Source organism: Saccopteryx bilineata, chromosome 3, assembly GCF_036850765.1.
Source record: "Saccopteryx bilineata isolate mSacBil1 chromosome 3, mSacBil1_pri_phased_curated, whole genome shotgun sequence".
Lineage (NCBI taxonomy): Eukaryota > Metazoa > Chordata > Mammalia > Chiroptera > Emballonuridae > Saccopteryx > Saccopteryx bilineata.
In genome coordinates, this window is record NC_089492.1 from 100,400,848 (window position 1) to 100,419,498 (window position 18,651).

The 18,651-nt window shown below is 36.5% G+C and overlaps 1 protein-coding gene across 1 annotated transcript in view; it reads right to left on the minus strand.

Annotated features, from left to right (window-relative positions):
- LRPPRC (leucine rich pentatricopeptide repeat containing) overlaps nucleotides 1-18,651 on the minus strand; it is a 97,575-nt gene continuing 78,924 nt past the window's right edge. Inside the window, exons 31-38 of the mRNA XM_066267024.1 lie at nucleotides 13,329-13,417; nucleotides 9,706-9,910; nucleotides 7,785-7,924; nucleotides 7,522-7,637; nucleotides 5,033-5,107; nucleotides 3,154-3,238; nucleotides 1,951-2,093; nucleotides 1-166 (exon numbers count right to left, since the gene is read on the minus strand). Of these exons, the coding sequence (XP_066123121.1) occupies nucleotides 110-166; nucleotides 1,951-2,093; nucleotides 3,154-3,238; nucleotides 5,033-5,107; nucleotides 7,522-7,637; nucleotides 7,785-7,924; nucleotides 9,706-9,910; nucleotides 13,329-13,417 (910 nt within the window). The 3' untranslated portion in view covers nucleotides 1-109. The remainder of the gene's footprint in view (nucleotides 167-1,950; nucleotides 2,094-3,153; nucleotides 3,239-5,032; nucleotides 5,108-7,521; nucleotides 7,638-7,784; nucleotides 7,925-9,705; nucleotides 9,911-13,328; nucleotides 13,418-18,651) is intronic.

Consider the following 18,651-nt stretch of genomic DNA (forward strand, 5'->3'; position numbering starts at 1 on the left):
TAAACAGAGTGACTTTTCATTTATTTTTGTCCTCTCACATACATGTAAAAAATAACATTTTAGACACAGAATTACAAATATACAGAAAACAAAGTAGTTTTTGCTTGTTTCACAAAGGGTTTTCCCTTAATTCCTTTAGCTGCTTTGCATAAAATTCAAAGCTTTCCTGTTGAGACAAAAAGGGAGGGAAGGTAAAAAAAAATTAGAAGCAAGAGGTGATGGTACAAGACTTAAGAGATCAGGAAGAACTGCGGGCAGAGGCAAGGGCTGCGGGCCGTGGCCGTGTGCCCAGCTTCTGCACGTCTCTGTGCTCCACGCCTGTGCCGGGCCAGGGCCCCCAGGTCAGTGCGCGCACTGGGGCCCGAGTGTGTGTGTCTAAGTATTTATACCTGGGTATGGAGGTGCTGGAAATAAACATGGTGTAATAACTTTCAGTTCAATGACACAGTAAAAAATTTTTGCATATATGATTCCCCTTGTTAAATAGAAGAATAAAACAAAACTTTAAAGGGCAACCTACTGAATGGTAAAACATATCTGCAAATCATGCATCTGTTAAGGGGTTAATATTTAAAATATCAAGAAACTCATATAAATCAATAGTAAAAAATTCCAAATAGTTCAATAAAAAATAGAAGATCTAAATGAACATTTTTCCAACAAAGACATACAGCTGGCTAACAGGTGCATGAAAAGATGCTCAGCATCACTAATCTTCAAGGAAATGCATATCAAAATCACAATGAGACACTACCTCACACCTAAGAATGGCTATTATAAAAGACAAATTACAAGTGTTGGCAAGGATGGGAAGAAACAGGCATCCTTGTGCACTGTTTCTAGGAATGCAAATCGATATAGCCTATGAAAAACAGTACCGTTTCCTCAAAAAACTAAAAATAGAAGTACCAGCAATTCCATTCTGGGTATTTATCCCAAGAAAACAAAAACACTAATTCAAAAGATATATGCAACCCAATGTTTACTTCAGCATTATTCATAACAGCCAAGTCATAAATGTCCATCAATGGATGACAGGATAAAAAAAGATGTGCTACACACAGACACAGAGGAATAGTATTCATCCATAAAAAAGAATGAAATCTTGCCATTTTTGACAATACGGATAGACCTTGAGGGCAACATTCTATGAGAAGTCAGATAGAAAAAGACACATACCACATAATCTCACTTATATACAGAATCTAGAAAAAAAACACTTAACTGAGCTCATATAGAGAGAGAAGAGACTGGTGGTTGCCTGACGGGGTGGTGGGGAAAAGGTGTCAAAAAGAACAGATTTCCAGTTATGAAATCAGTAAGTCATGAAGATGTAATCTACAGCATGGTGCTTATAAGTTAATAACAATTACTGCATCTTTGAAAGTAGCTAGCAGAGTGGTTCTTGAAAGTTCTCATTACAAGTAATCAATTTTGTTACTATGTATGGTGATGGATGTTACCTGGACTTACTGTGATATCATATTGCAATATATACAAATATCAGATCATTACACTATATACCTGAAACTAATATAATGTCAATTATACCTCAATAAAAAAATTTCCTAGATGAAGAAATAAAAACAAACTTACTTAAAATGAATAAGCCATTAATAGTTCCATAGTATGCTTGGCTACTGAAATACAGATTATTAAATCCTGTTTCAAGTTGAAATGAAGAAAAAGCCACCCCAAGGACATTTGATAAATTCATATCTACAGCTGAAGGTCTAAAACCGACCTACTGTTTTACACTTCAGTCCCTGAGGGGTATGCTCTCCCACAGCCCACACCCAGGGTAGGAAGGGTCAGTTCCAAAACCTTCCCCTGAGGGTTTTCCAGAGATCTAATCCTCATCTAATTAAGTATTCAACTTATTTTTGTACACATTATTGTGAAGCATGCATAAATCTGTAGAGGTAAATTTTCCCCTTAAGAAATACTCACAGGGGGTTCATTAAAAGGGATGGACTCTCCAGCATTCTTCAGCAAAACTGCGTAACGTTTTAGAAACAGATCATCCAATTTTACATTCTTTGCAGTCAAATTTTCATACAGTGTTTTAGCAGATGAGACATCATTGTCCAAGACTGAAGAAAAAGATATTAATCATAGATAAAGACAGCCTATCTTCTTCTTTTCCTAAAACACTTAACTATTCAGGGACTTCTAGATCCCTCCCTCCCAGGGCAAACGAAAATTTTAACTCCCTTCAGCAAAAAGCCACGTTCAGGATCTACGACACCTCTCTCCTGAGCTCCCTGTCCTCTCCTTCCCAATTCCCAAGCGGGTTTACACAATTGACTAGTTTTATGTTATCTGACCCTATTTCATGTTAGTTATTAATTTAGTATCTGCCAATTCCCCAAGTAGAACTTTGAGAAGGTTTATGATTATAGCTTTGTGTTGAAATACCTCATATATTCCCCTGACAAGGGTGGAAAACTGGAGAACCAATTTACTAATTCTGATTGCAGTCTGTTGTCCTGCCCACAATAAAATCAAGACAGCAATTCTCTATTTATCCCTTGCCTCAAGTGAGCAAATCAGTGGGTGGCAGATGGTGGGTGGTCAAAACTTAGAAACACTAACATTACCTTGATTACTGAGGAAACTTTAGACTGCTTCCCTTTCATATGTGATAGGCAGGCAATCAGGGAACTGCTTAAAAGATGGGAATTTCAACTGTGACTTAAGGAAAACTCTACAGCCTACTTTTTAGTTAAGGGCCTCTTATTTCAAAGGCCGAGGTGGCCAGGGAGGGTACTGAAGGAGCAGGAAGGCAAGCCAAGTGACCTCTCAATGTGTCCCTACTTCATGTAATGGTCCAGGTGGCGGGGCCTTGGGGAGACTGGTCTGGTTCCCAACAGTAAACCCAAGTGGACTTCCAAGTCTTTCCAGAAGCCTGGGATCCTACTCAATACACCTGGGCCCCTCTGAAGATGCTCAGTGATGCTTGTTTTGTGTTCAAGTTTTATGAATAATTTTATATTTTTCTTATAACTTTTAAACATATGCTAAAGCTAAATAATTTAGGTAATAATTATTTGATCTTTAGGATTACCACCTTCAGCTGAAGACTAACTTAGTTGACTATACTACAAATATTTAAATCACTTAACTAATATATAGTCAGATTAAACTTATTACCATAGCTTTTCATGATGGAAGTGTATGCTTCTTCCTTTTCAGTTAATTCAGGAATCAACTCTAACAAAGATTTCAATGTCGATGCCTAAGAAATTAAAATATAGGTCAAAGAACTGTAAAATAGAACACTAACATAATAAAAACATTATATCACAAAATCCTGGCAATAATTAACATAGAACTGCATACTCAATGTAATGGACTATTTTCCCATCTGGACACAGGCCGGGCTCGGTCCGACCACTGCAAGAAAGCGAGTACTGATCAAGCCAGCTGTCATTTTTAGTGGTGAAGGGTCTTGCCTTAAATTTGTTAAAAAAAAAAAAAAAGGCAATATCTGTGAAGCACCAATTAAGGAAAATGCAATAAAATGAGGTATGCTTGTATCTTAGTATTTGATGTTGATTTAATAATTTACAGCCAAAACAAGTAAGTATTTTTGCACTTCCATGAGTAAGGTTAATGTACTTCCATGAGTATTTTCCTAAAAATGATATAAAGACTGCTTCTTTTGTCAACTGGTAACCATAGCAAGAAGTTATACGATCCCAAAGAGCAGAAGAGATAACTGCATCTTTCAGTACCAGAATTCTTAGGCGAAATGTGAAAAGCTCGGCCAAACATTCTGGAATTTTCCCTACTTGGTATATAAACAGAGCATTTGCAGATCTCACTGGAGTTTGCACTGACTGCCTTCTTTCAGTCTGTAGCTCCCGCAGTGAATATAGAACTACCCAGCCTAGTGAATGTTCCCTAACACTTCTACATTGCTAATAAATCAAAGATGGATTTTATATAGCTCTGTGTCCTGTTCCCATCTCACCCAAAGAAGCCAAATCTGGCTTAATTATTATACTGTCAAACAGGCAGGCACTGTAACCAGAATTTCTAAACATCCGAAATCCCTTTTTAGCATGTTTATTCAGTCAATCTACACCTGGACCAGCATCTTTCAAGGACTTCCTGCAATTTCAAGTCTCCAGGGGGAATGCTCTAAGCAGGTATATTACTGTACACTGCCTGCTCAATATTATTAGCAAGGCAAAGAGGTCCTTGACTTGGCATAGCCCCATATGTGAGGTGGTAAGTGCTTTTTAGATTTTATACTTTTTAATTATAAATTTTAAAAAACCAGCCTCTTTGAAAGGAAAAATAAGGGGGCAACTATTTTCAAAATGTTTGTTGTAAATAAATATGTGAGGCAGAGATAAAATTTGCAATTAGGTAAAAAAAAAAATGTTTTTAAGCGTGTGTATGTGTGCAGGAAGTATGTGGAAATTAAGAAAAACTTAGACCTACCAGACTGGAAACAGCCTAAATGATTCACAACAAAACAGACATTATAATTAGCACTCAGTTTGAAACTCTGTAACGTGCTCAAATAAGCAAAGAATGGGGGGGGGGGGGGTGTCCTGGTGCTCAACAGGTAAAATCAGATCTAAGTTTTTTTGGAAATATGCCTTTATTCTTTTTTTTTAACATCAAAAATAGGACTTGGTTCTCTGTTCTATGAACAACATACATATCTTTCATGCACATAAGGTAACTGTACAAATTGAGAACATTGATTTCTGGCACATACCAGCTATGGACAATGGTTTACCCTGATAAATGGTCACAAAGAGCCACACGATGGGAGGAGTGCTTCTGCACAGCTACATGCACCACTAATGAACATTTTTTGCATTTCCAGTACAACTAAAGAGCCTGAACTGACTTTCTATCAACACTGCAAAGTGTATACAAGTATAGACAAGTCTTCAATCTCTATTGTGTATTTAGATCTGGCCCTGGACCAACAAGCTTTTATGTGACACTTCTACCTTTGAACAGAGAGGCTTACAGCAGCTCTGATTTGTCAGCAGGTTAAGCATAGTACCTTGCCTGGTTTCCGACAGCTCCTCAGACAGAAGACCAAGAAAATCGGGGTTTGCTCAGCAATTGCACCACATCTCTAAAAATTGAAAAATTATTCACTAAGTGAAGGTTTCTGATAAACAAGCAGACCAAGGTGAGTATTTCCAATTAAGTTCACAGTAATACAGTAATGTATCATTACCAATAGGAGGGCCTAATAGTTGATCAATTTTTTTTTAAGGCAAGGCAAAAAGAAAAGAAGTGCAAGCTATGTCAAGCTTTTGTGAATGCTGTCCTTGGCAGTACAAGTATAAAGTTTGTTTAAAAAGACAAGGGAAAAATTAAACTAATGCTTCAACAGCCATAGAATAAGGTTTAGGATTGCAAAGAAAGAGGAAAAAAAGAAACACTATTCCTCTCCAATTATACTGCCAAGCATTCACAAGTGAGCTAGGGATCATAAGGTTAATTATACATTTAATAAGGTGTCAGGGAGATAACTGCTCGTTTCTTTATAAAAATTAAAATGTACAAAGCAAGTTCTCTTTAAAGTATAATTACCTACACTTATGCATACAAAAGGACTGATTTCAATCTCTCTATTTTATAAAAGGCTTTCATTGCAACAGACAGCCAGTGCTTGAGAAAGAGACAAAAGTTAAACTAAAAAAAAAAGTTTATATGACAGACCAGATGAATCAAGTGTCTATCCAATCTTAGATGCTATAGTAAAATCAAATATGGCAAGACAATATTTTTAGTTTACATTTTTCATAGATGTCATCCCTTAAGTTTCTAAAGGCACATTCCTCTTTCAAAGCTTTAAAACACTGTCAATACTAAAATGATACTATAAAAAGAACTTTGGGGGACACAGAGAGCATTTACATTATTAACTGATGTTTTCGACATCTGTGAATAAAGTATTCTTCAGCACAGCAAGAATCATCTTTTACTGTTTGACAAGCAGGTAAAAGATGCGTAGAGGGTTTATCATTTGAAACCTCAGTCTGTTGAAGGGACAGAAACGAAGACTGCTGCTGCTGCATCAACACTCAGCTGTCATCAGAACTGTGGCAAAATGCAGCTCTGAGGGCAGCAGGCGACATTCCTGCCGTCTCCCACCCTACGCAGCTGTCAGTCATGCTCTCCAGGAGCCAGAAAGATTCCGGCTCAGAACAAGCTGGTACAGGAAATACCAAGTGTCACCTCTCTAAAACACCATCAAAATCATGTGTTAAAAGTGAATGAATTGAAAAGTGTAATAGACATGTATATGCCCCTAATAGGTACACTGATGTATGTACACAGAAAGATCAAGTATTAGAGTTTATTTCTTTCAAGATAGAACTTGAAACATCAAAGGAAGCAAGATAAAAAAATATTCCTGAAATCCCAATCTATCATAAACTGCCTTTTCTGGTTTTTAGTTTTTTGTTTGTTTTTAAAAAAAGGTGAAGAAACTAGACAAAACAAAATTTCCATTTAACCGAAATTTCTCTCCGGCCAGAAAAAAAGTACAAAAACCTCAGAGGCCATGACAATTTATACCTTTTACAAAACTGTTAACACAAATTTCTTAGCATGACTTTTAAAATGGCTTGGATTCTACTGTCAAACTAGATGAACTTTAAGGACCAAAACCAGAGCACATGCAAATGGGTGTACTACTTACAACATTTCTCAGTACATAGAAATGTAAGTGAATACAATACTATTTACTCTCAGAAATTGGTCCCGAACCTCAGTTTGACACTGGGAGTCTATACAAACACATGTGCTGGCAGGATCACGGTGACTGTTTGACTGCCACCTGCTGGGAAGGGGCTCCCCAGTGGTGCCTGTTTGTGTACACTGCCAGTGGCAGCTCCGATCACCCACCGTTCGGCACTCAGGCAGCTTTATATTTGGTGCTGTTAAATAGCATGAATGCAGTTGTCTCCTTCCCTGAAGATTGCTAATTTAACTGAGTGCGGGCCACAGAGACCTGCATTCGTCATTTAATGTGTCTGTGACACACAACTGAATAGAAAGCAAATTCAACTAGTAAACCTTGAACAAGGCACAGGGAATGTTTGAGTATTCAAGTGAGAACCTGTACTTGAAAAGCAAAGATTTCCTACTTTTTGTTTGCAAACTGTGTTGCCATGGTGATGCACAGCATCTACAGCATTAGAGAAATTAAAGTAGGAAATCAAAGGAATTGTTTCTGTGTTACCTATCTGCACAGAAAAGTGTATTTAAATCATTTCAGCAAAACAAGTCTTCCCTCTCCCCCACACCCCCTAAATCGAAGGACATTTCTAGTCTGATTTGGCATGTTTAAAACCAGCAACCTACAATTTACAATCCAGTCCTTATCGTGCAGTCTTGATTCGCAATGAGCTTAAATGAGCTAGCAGCACCCACACTTCATTTCTAATGTTCTGCCACACAGCTATGTGAAGTAACTCCTCAATTTGCTTCTCACAAGCCGCCAACCCCACTGCTCCACGTGTGGTGGGCCATTACCTGCAGAAGAGCTCTGGCATCGTCCACCTTGCCGGAATCCAAAAGCTGAAGGAAAAGGTCGGTGACAGGTTTGTATACTGCAAACTGATTGGCCAGTCTTTCTGCCATGATGCTTACTGAAAAAAAGACAGGTAAGAAAAAGCTTTCATTTGAACCATTCACCACAGAAATTTGGTCCAGTCTCATGGAGAGAAAACTATGCTTCTGTTTTTTTATTCTTTTGTTTATTTTTGGTTTTTTGTTAAAAAGAACAGCTCACTTACTCTTTTCAAGTGCTGTTTTCAACTGCTCCTCTATCACTTTTCTGAATAAGTAGGCCAAGCCAAAGTACTGGGCTTCCATGGTCTGGTCCCCTGAAGTAAGCATATTTTCAATGTTTTCTATTGCAACATCTATGTTATTGCTGTAAAAGAAAATAAATTATAAAGAAATATTTGCTCTTGTATTAATATTGCAGGCAGTTTTCATGTGAGAACTTACTTTGATATTCACATATATAAATGCTTTAGGAGAAAAAGAAAATACATTTACAATTAACCAGATAAAAAAATAATATGCAGGCTGAACCCAATCACATTTAGGTAGTAAAAGCAATCACTAGGTGGTGTATGTTACAATAATTGAAGTAGTTGCTTATTTGAAAACACTGCTCTAGAGATAAGATCAAGCACTATATGAAAAAGCCTTAATGACGGTGACAAAAATATGTAATCTGATTTTGCAACTCTTGGATGAAAAATAATACCCTGTGTGTTAACAACTTGGCTTTATAATCAACAATGGGCACTGTGGTGTGCAGTAAGGATAATATGTTCCGTCCCAGTGTCCTCAGAGATGCTGACGATGTCTTTAAAAGGTGTATTTTCAAGTCTCTCAACCTACAGTCACAACAGTTTTCTTCTGTTAGATATTACAGGACATTTGAAAAATATTCAATTTATACTAAAATTTTCAGAAAGAAATATCATCACACTTTATATTAAAAGTCAATTGTATGGCCTTATTTAACAAGTTGTAATAAAATGATCTTTATGACTTTTTGGTTAAAGGACTCTTTGGTTGTTACTTTATAGTTATCACACTCCAGATTCAAATAATCAATTTTATGTTGAAATTATTACCTGAAACATAAAAATTCTCTATCTAAAAATGAATACCCCATTACAATAAAATTTTATTCTGGGTTTTAGTTTTAAAAATTAGTTATTAGTGAATGAAAACATATTCTCCACATCATGTAAAACTGTGTTTATATGATAACATTTAAAAATTCATCCAGCTCTTACTTGGATAGTTTCTTTGATCTTCCAACTTAACATAATCATATTTTCTCAATATAGAGAAATTTTAAAGTTCTATTTGGAGTAATAGTTTATGAAAGGAACAAAATCAAATACAACTTCTATTCTGTTCAAAGAAGTAGAAACAAACAAAAACCCTATAAAAAATACAAGCATTACATTTTAGTATCACAACCCATTAAATGTATGTAAGACTAACTACTAAAGAAAATTTTTTCCCAAAGGCCTGAAGGTCAATTCCATAATTACCCCCATGGATCTTTAACTTGAGCAGTTAATAAAATTCAAGTTCTTGTCCAGGGTTCAAATCCTGGACGCGACCCCAGTAAAATAAAAAAAAAAAAAAAAATCAAGTTCTTATTTCCTTCTACAGTGGTGATTCTCAGCAAGGAAATTTAGAGACTGTGCTGAGAGAACCACCACTACATTCCTCCCTTTTTGTGGGCCTGTGACGACAGGCGTTGTTGGGTAGAAGGTGTGGAACAGAAATTCCTATTTCTAACAAGCTCACTGGGCCCTCTGTTTCACAATGTTCTAGTAGAGAGTTACCCTCACTGCCAACCAGTGACCTCATTTTTCACTTTCGTAACAAAGTGTTTCCACAACAGGGGTCTGACCTGTATGAATGAGAATACTTACCAACCACGGAACCAATTTTACGTATTTGAAAATTTGATAAATGCTCTTTAAGATTTAATTTAAAGCTAACACACATTTCATAACATATGATCAATTATTCCCTAATAGATAATTAGTAACTGGCATCAATATTTCCTCTGATTTTGATATGGTTTCTAAAAGCTTTAAAAAGTTTTAAAAGGTGGTATTAGAGAGTTCTCTTTCCAGTATCCAATTGAGATAAGGCAAGCTAGAAAATACTCACTTCTTTATTTGTGCCAAAGCAATGTTATTGATGAAAACCATATGTGAAAGTCCAATGGACTCTTCGAGTCCACTGACCATCTTCTGAATTGCTTGTATGCTCTCTACATCACCCTTCACAGCACACGCCTGAATCAGGCGGGTCACTGCTAGCCTAGAAGGTGTCTGCTTCACATCCAAGGCCGTTTTTAGCGTTGTTAGAGCCTCTACAATAGAAGAGCAAGAGACAGAATTTTTCTATGAACCATACTGACTTTAATGCACCTTGAAAATCAGCTTTTAAATATGAATATCAAATGATTATAGACAAAAGGCTATAAATAATTTAGATTACAAAAAATATTAATACTTTACAAGAAACCTAAAAAATAATTTGACTACCTATATCAGAGACCAGAGAAATGTCTTCTTCAAGTCACACAGAAAATACAAATGTTAATGGAAAGAATGTGGGTACCACTCTGGAATAACATTTAGTGACTAATCTCAAAGAAGTTGACAAGTTCAGAGGAATATAAATAAAAAGTTTAAAAATTAAAGAGTTGCAATAAATATGTTATTTCCACCCAAATTCGTACTTTCTCAGATTTTATTCTACCAAAGATCACATGATTATCAAAATCTTCTAATATTCCAAAGATTTTATTCTTGAAAACAATATCTTTTTCTGGTTCAAACAGGGTCAATCTCATAGGAGCAGCCAAACTGGAACATTCAAATTTCACACTAACATATTTATTTTACATGATTAAATAATACCTTATAGATATTTTCTCACACTCATTTTTCAAAGAAAACAGCTCATCAGATTCCCGTAAATAAATCCACAGTTTTTTTTTTTCCTTTAAAGTATGATACTTTACAAGTATCTGATTATGGATAAATTTGGAATATCCTTCTGATTACTGACTCATGTGCATGTGTAGTGAAATTATGATATTAAATAAAGTGGTGGACTGAAGGTAAAATGAAATACTTAGCATAACAATTACCATTACTGCTACCAAAGAAAACTTCATGCCTTCACAGCAGTTAAAGCAATATAACCAAGACAAAACTAAGATGCTCAAAGCAGCTTTTCAAATAAGAAAAAAATTTCTGAACCAAATGGTGTGTTAAAATATTTAATAAAATAACATATTTTTTGCTCCGTAAGACGCATGGGCATCTCCCCTCCACTTTTTTGGAGGGGGGGAGTGCGACTTATGGAGCGAAAAATACAGCAAACAATCTAATAAAAGTGATGTAGTAAAAAACATAATAAATTCAGTGCTTATTACTGAATAAACAATTGATTCTCAAATCAGGAAAAGAGAAAACAGGTAGTTTAAAAACAATAAAATTTTATAAATACGCACATATAGGAAACAAAAATATTATTGATATAATTTATAGAAAATAAGCTTGATAAAACCTTTATAACTGGTGGTCAAACGTAGATAATCAACTTCAGAACATTGTTATTAACCAAGAATATTGTCAGCTAGGGTCGATTTTTACACCAGTGAGTCAAAATAATAAAAAGATAATGATGGTAACTAGCATTTTATTGAGCTTTAACTACATTTGTTGAGCATTTACTACATGCTGGCACAGTAGTAAGCAACTACACTCACAACTAGCCCAAGTACCAATTGTACAGGTGAGAAATGGGGGCACAGTTTAAATATTTTGTCCAAAGTCATGTAGCTAGACACCCGGAATCTAACCAGCACAGATCCTACATGTGTGCACAACAGAGTGGAGGATGAGCAGACTAGATCATATTATGGCTACCCGTGGGACCTCAGAACCTAATTCATATTCCCTGGACCCACCTTCTCAAAAACTGGTACTGGTACCCTCCCCCGATCCTTCTTATACTCTCCTAATTTACTAGTCATATTGATTATGCTGTAAAGGTGACATGTATCAGCTAATTAATATTCCAGAACAGTACTAACTTATAAAATTAGATTAAAATTGAACCAGCTCTATATTCCTTCCTGCTCTAAGATGGGACTAAGAAAAGAAACCCTGAAAAAGAGAAGGGGAATTTAAAAATTGGGAGCTCAGCCGCGGAGCAAAATAAGAACATGGGGATAGTGTCACTCACTGCCACCTGTGCCAATGACCATTTCAACAATAGGTAAGGAGTGGCGGGTGGGGTTGAGGTGGTAGTGGGGGAACAGTGGGCTCCCGGCTCCTGCTCGCAACCAACCGCCCACTGAACTGAATAGCTGAGAAGAAAATGACACCACAAAGTTCCCTGTAGTTCTCCCAGGGTACCTAATATATAAGTAAAGAGTACTATTCGAGCTAAATAAATTCAGTTCAGATTCAGCTCAAATTTAACCCCTTGAAAAATTTTTAAAAGGGCTCTATTCTTATCTTCATGTCTATATATATAGCAAAAGTATCAATTTGACAGAAAGCCTGTTTTGAAAATAAAATGATTCTAAAATTTTAATAACCAGCCCCACATCATTCAATTATAAGTCAAAGCTGCCCAGAAAGGCTGTTTGTATAAGCTGGCCCTGTCTCGGAACTCTGAGGTGGAATTTTTTTCAGAGGGAGACATCCTCACTCACACAGTCATCCTAATATATTAAGGAAACATCTAAAGGTCAGCACACTGAGGTATTAACAGGCAATACTAAAGCTACACAATTAGATAGCAACTTTTTCTGAGGGATGTGAAATTATTTAATAAACACACAAGTGAGAAATAACACCATCTTACAGAATGAGGAAGAAACAGGTAACACAGTGAACAATTAAAGAGCTTTTCAAACCTTGCTTAAAATTTCCTAAGTGGGTTTTCTTGTATTGGCAAAACTATGATGTGACTGGACTAAAATTCCCGTGTTAAACCTAAACATGAAAAGGTACTTACTTAATTTAAGATTTATCATTTCCCCCTTGAGAGCTCATTCATAGGTCCTCCAGATCCAAACCCATTCTTCCACAAACCTATAGACAGCGTCTACCAAACAAACCAATCCTCTCCGGTCATTTCCGCATCTTTCTGGTATTATCTATCCTCTTAGTATTAATTTAAAAACTCTAAATTCCAAACTCCAAACAAACACCATATTTTATTGCTGTTGGTATTATGAACTATTAAAAAAGTATTAGATTAAGTTTTAAAAATCAATATTATAATCATTTGGTGCACAATCCCGCACATTTAACACTCAATTTAACTCATTTGCTATCTCACACACAACCAACACAATATGCAAGAAACAACTGCTGGGAATTGTTTCAGATGCTCTAAAGTATGTTAATTTCCAAAGCAAAGTGACTTGTGCTGTGAATTTTAACGCACTTGAAAGCCTGTACTTTCTCTCGTTCTGGAACACAAATTTTGCATGTCTGAAGAGCTGTGATTCATCTTAAGAAAACCCATCTTGTGTTAAATGGAATGGAAACTGGACTAAGTGGTCAAATGACAAGTACATTCATATTCAAGCTGTATTATAAATGCATGTACAGTAATTTACGTCTCTCAGCTACCACAAAAGGCTCTTGATAAGCAGGTAATTTGCTAAATGGACTCCTTTATCCAAGTATTCGAAGGGCGTTACAAGAAAAATCTGCAGAGGCATTAATGTGACGTAAAGGTCAAGCATTGTGACATACCTTTCAAATAATCCCGCCTAACTTGCGCTGTGATGAGGAGGCTGTTGGCAGCATCGTTCAGTGTGAAGCCCTTGATGTGGGTCTCGGCGCTAAAAGAAGCAGACATTTAGAAAGGAATTACTGACATGCTTCTGATACGATAATAAATGGTTGAGCACCAAGGTGAAATTATAAAAACTACTGTTCGTATGTTAAAAATATTGCTGCAAAATATCGACCTGGAGACAGCTTTTGTGTTATCCTGTCAATGGTTATAGAAGGATACTTTTTTTTTGCATTCTGACAGATGACAAAGTTGGAAATGAGCAACAAAAGAAACAAAGTACAAGATTTTTTTTAAACAATCGGTTCAGATTCTTGAATGCTGACATATTAGATGACTAAAATAACTGTGTGCCCTGCATTGTTCTGCTGTATCCTAAGCTGGATCCTTCTTCCTCTTTTTTCTACATTCACCATAATTATAAAATGTAAAACTATTCTTTCAGCAACAAAAATTAACACTTATTTTCAGCACTGTATATTTTAAATATAAACTAAAGCATATTACTAACTAACCCATATCATTTGGTTGATTAATTTTCAAGTTTCTGTCATCTAGATATATAGTTTTTAAAGGTGAACATACTGCAGAACCAAAACCGTCATTACGTTAAAATGTAAAATTTTACACAATTTTGTTCTAGGCTTAAATTTAAAATGAGCCCCCCTCCCAACTTTTTAAAACTCAAGAGCAAAATACTGCTCTACTCATGACTAAAACCTACATGATTATAAAAAGAACACCTAGTCAGAGGTGATTTCAGTTTGCTCTACTGCTTGCACATCTCCGGTGATGAAAGTTCAGCTTCCTTAATGGCCCCAGGGCTCATCTTCCAAGTAGAAAATCTCCACAGGTCAAAAGAAGCAAAAGCAATTGCTGCCATTTGCCTTATCGAGTTCGATGAGGATCCTGCTGCCAACAACCTCAGCCTGCCGACAACCACATCTAAGCTGGGCAGATTCTGAGAACAGCAGTGTCACTGGTAAATTATTCTCATCAATCCCAAGAAAATCCTCCGAAGACAGTGACATGCCCATCCTCTGTCCCTTCCCGCCTCCGAGGTTCACCCCCAGCTGGCCAGGCGCAGGATTTTCTTATCCCCAACCGATCCTCTTAATCCCACCAAAGCACCCATTGCTCAGTTTGACTTTTTCCTTTGTACCATCTGTCAAAGCTCTTAAATCAACAACTCCTGCATGAGACTATAAACTGCCTAAAATAAAGGATTTACTTTCTCAATCTTTAGCGTGATTAAATAAACAGTAGCCTTTATTAAAATTAAGCTCACTTCTTATGCTGACATTATTACATGTATTATATCACATTTACTTGAAAATATACTACCTAAAATTTATTAAAACCATGAAATAAACAAAACTTCTTTTAATTGACATCAAGTGTGAATTGCAAACCTTTCGAAAACCTCAAAAAACAGAACATTTTCTTTCCCACCTTAAGAAGCTGTATTATTCAATACAAATAAGAGGACAAGATATATAGGAAAAAAACTCTCTCCAGTCTATTATATACTGAACACGTATATCTTAAATTGTAGAACTGATCAATCACAGCCAAAGTATATTCCAAACTGGCAAAAGGAAAAAAACTACAGTGACTGGTTAGAGAGCTTTGCACTGGATTCATTCATACAACACAATAAAAAAAGTCACTTCTGACCCATAATTTTGATCTTTCCTTTTGGAAAAAAGACCAGTCCAGGGCTGCCAAATCAAACTTCCTGTGCTGATGGGATAATTCTTTATCTGTGTTGTCCAATAGGGCAGCCAGTAGCCACATGTGGCTATATGTGATAGAAAAATGGAATTATATTTAATTTTAATTAATTTAAATTTAAACAAGCACATATGACTACAGTGGCAACTAAACTAAACAACACAGGATTCTAGACTTTTTCTCTTCATTTTCTTGAACAGCCAAAATAAAGGAAATAACTACAAAGGATAAAGGACATCAATCTTTTAACTTATAATCAAGTGCAAAAATTAATCTGTCTTAACCAAAGAAGACAGGATCACCGAGAGTTTCACCTGAGAGGTTTCGGAGCAATGGTTAGTCTACAGACTGTACTTACATAACATACACATGGACCATTAGTTGGTGATTATAACTTATCTTACTTGGGATAACAAAAGCTGGCCAATCCAGTAAAAACCATCAGTGATTGATTCTCATTATTTCTAGATAGAATGAAATGAGAAGCTGACAGGAACAAGAGAAAACAAAGTGCTGTTCTCGAAAGATAAAGTGGTGCCACTGCTGCGTGATTCTCCAAGGTCCTAAGAAGAGTTTAGTGCCATCAGAGATTTTAAACAATAATCTATATCCCTTACTGTTCTTTGAAATAAGCAGTTCAGCTCCCTTCAAATAATTCACTATACTTAAAAGTTTTATTTTGAAACATGAAAAATGTAATTCTAAAAAGAAGTTGGTTTCTTTAAAATATTTTAAAGGCAGCTTGTTACTTTTGAAATTCTATCACTTGTTGGGAAGGTTAAATGACCTTAATAAAACTGAAGAAATATTAGAGGTCAAGTGACTCTGCAACACATTAGTAACAGAAAAAGTATAGCAAAAACAAAGATTGCACTTTTTAGTTCATAGGAAAAACCACTGCTCGTAAGACTGAACAAGTGGCATTGTGTAGGTCATTATAACAACAGACTGCTATTTATAAACTGAGAGTAGTAACAGCACCAGAATAAAACCAAAGGGTACTGCCCTTTGCCACAGTGTTCATCTAGTTACACCAGGGGTCCCCAAACTTTTTACACAGGGGGCCAGTTCACTGTACCTCAGACCATTGGAGGACCGGACTATAAAAAAAACTATGAACAAATTCCTATGCACACTGCACATATCTTAAAGTAAAAAACCAAAACGGGAATAAATATAATATTTAAAATAAAGAACAAGTAAATTTAAATCAACAAACTGACCAGTATTTCAATGGAAACTATGCTCCTCTCACTGACCACCAATGAAAGAGGTGCCCCTTCCGGAAGTGCTGCGGGGGCCGGATAAACGGCCTCAGGGGGCCGCAGTTTGGGGACCTCTGGGTTGCACCATATTTAGAAGAAAGATGCCTATAAAAGAAAGCAACAATTCTTTTCTACTCTGATCATGGACACAGAGCTAGAATAGGAAGAGATAACCAGCATCATGTTGGCAGTGAACCAGGAAATGAATCCAGGGCAGTTATGTGACAGGACATGCCCTTAGTAACATCGGCAATCAGTTGGAGAACAAGAATTGCCACTTCTGAATTCCCAGTCAAGAGCTGACTTTCAAAACTATTCAAATGTAGATCTAACCCAAGATACAATTCTTCATAGTCAAATGCAAAATTTTACTGGTTCAGCGAAAATGTGCATCCAATCCCCAAATCAGGTGCCTCTGGACATTCTAAGGCTTTGCATCTAGGATTCTTTCAGGCCCACACAGCTACATGGGGAAGGTAGCTGCGTAACACAGCTGGAAGGCTAAGACAACAGTGACCTCAAGAGTACAGAAAGGCTCCATGAAGACCTAGGGAGGGAGGGAAGAAGATAAACTTACATTTTACAGGTGTGGACATAAGGGGAAACAGAAGGAATGTGCTTATAACGATCTTCTAGGCCAGAAGCCTGCATGCTTGTTTGATCAAGATTACATACCAGTGCACAGGAAATAAAACTTACACAAAACATTTTTAGTATATGAAGTGCTTTAGTATTTCCTATTCTATTTCATTTTAAAAATCTGTTGGTTCTGTCTCACTAAATAGCCACCATGACCCATTAACTGATTACAATGCAGTTTGAAAAACTACTCGAGATCAGTGGTCTTCAATAAAAGATATGCACATTGTGTAAATGCTCTAGGGTGAGGCAAAAAAAATGTTTGAACCTCTTTTTAAAAATCTTATCCTCTTTCTTTCCTTTTCTTTCTTTTTTTTTTTAGCAAGAGAAAGAAAATGAGAGAGACAGACAGGAATGGAGAAAGATGAGAAGCATCAACTCGTAGTTGTGTCATTTTAGTTGTTTACTGATTGCTTTTCATATGTGCTTTGACTTGGAGGCCAGTGGCCCTTTTGCTCAAACCAGCAATCTTGGGCTTCAAGCCAGCAACCATGGGATCATGCCAATGATCCAACGCTCAAGAGACCCCTGCTCAAGCTGGATGAGCCTGCACTCGAGCTGGCGACCTTGGGGTTTTGAACTTGGAACCCCAGCATTCCAGGTCGACAACTCTATCTGCTGCGCTATTAAAAATTTTATCCTCTGAAAAATTGTTCCTTTTTGAGTGTGTTTTATAATATACTTACATGTGAGACATTAGTGCAATTCCCTATTTATGGTATGTGATCTAACTGTTTAAGACATGACTCCTGAATCACCTGGCTGTTCAGTAAAATGCAGATTCCTGACCAGCTGACTCAGAACCTCTGGCTGTCAGGTATCTTTTTATGCTCTCAAAATGGGAGGCTGCCCATTCTAGATCAAGCCCAGTGAATTTAAATATATATATATCATCTGTATTTTAGGGAAGTATTTTAGAGTTCTCTGAAGCCAAACTAAGGATTAAACATTTTTTTAGTTTTCCTTCTTTGCTTCTACCCCCTACTTACCCATACCCAATTATCAACACAAAATGCTCCTCTCTTTTTCCTGCCTCCCTCCCTATCCTCTCAAATCACTATTGCTTCAGACGCCTTTGATTATAATGGGTAGTGTTGGGAGAGAGTTCAGATAATTTCCTGAGAAAAGTAATTTTAGAAAAAACCTACAACCCCTTGATGACTTCAATGATTACAGATGACAGGATGCTATTCACTGTCAAATTTTCCAAGTCACTAATTGAGGATGTAGGGAGTATTCTAGAAATAGGTAATTCAATTAGCAACTGAGTAAACACACAAAGGAGCCACAGGATACTAAAAACCTGAACTTGAAAGTCTAAGTGTTAAGTTTAACAGTCCTATACGAAGACATAGAGATGATGATTCAAGACCATAGTTATATATAGTGTGTGTGTATAGATATATACCTACATACAGCTCTTTGTATATCCATATATACTGTACGTATATGTATTTATATCAGCAGTTCTCAACCTGTAGGTGGCGACCCCGGCGGGGGTCGAACGACCAAAACACAGGGATCGCCTAAAACCATCGGAAAATACATACAGGTTGAGAACCGCTGATTTATATGAATATATGTTTCCACATACAAGTAGTCGTATGCAAAACATTTTTCAAAATGTACTAAAACACAACAG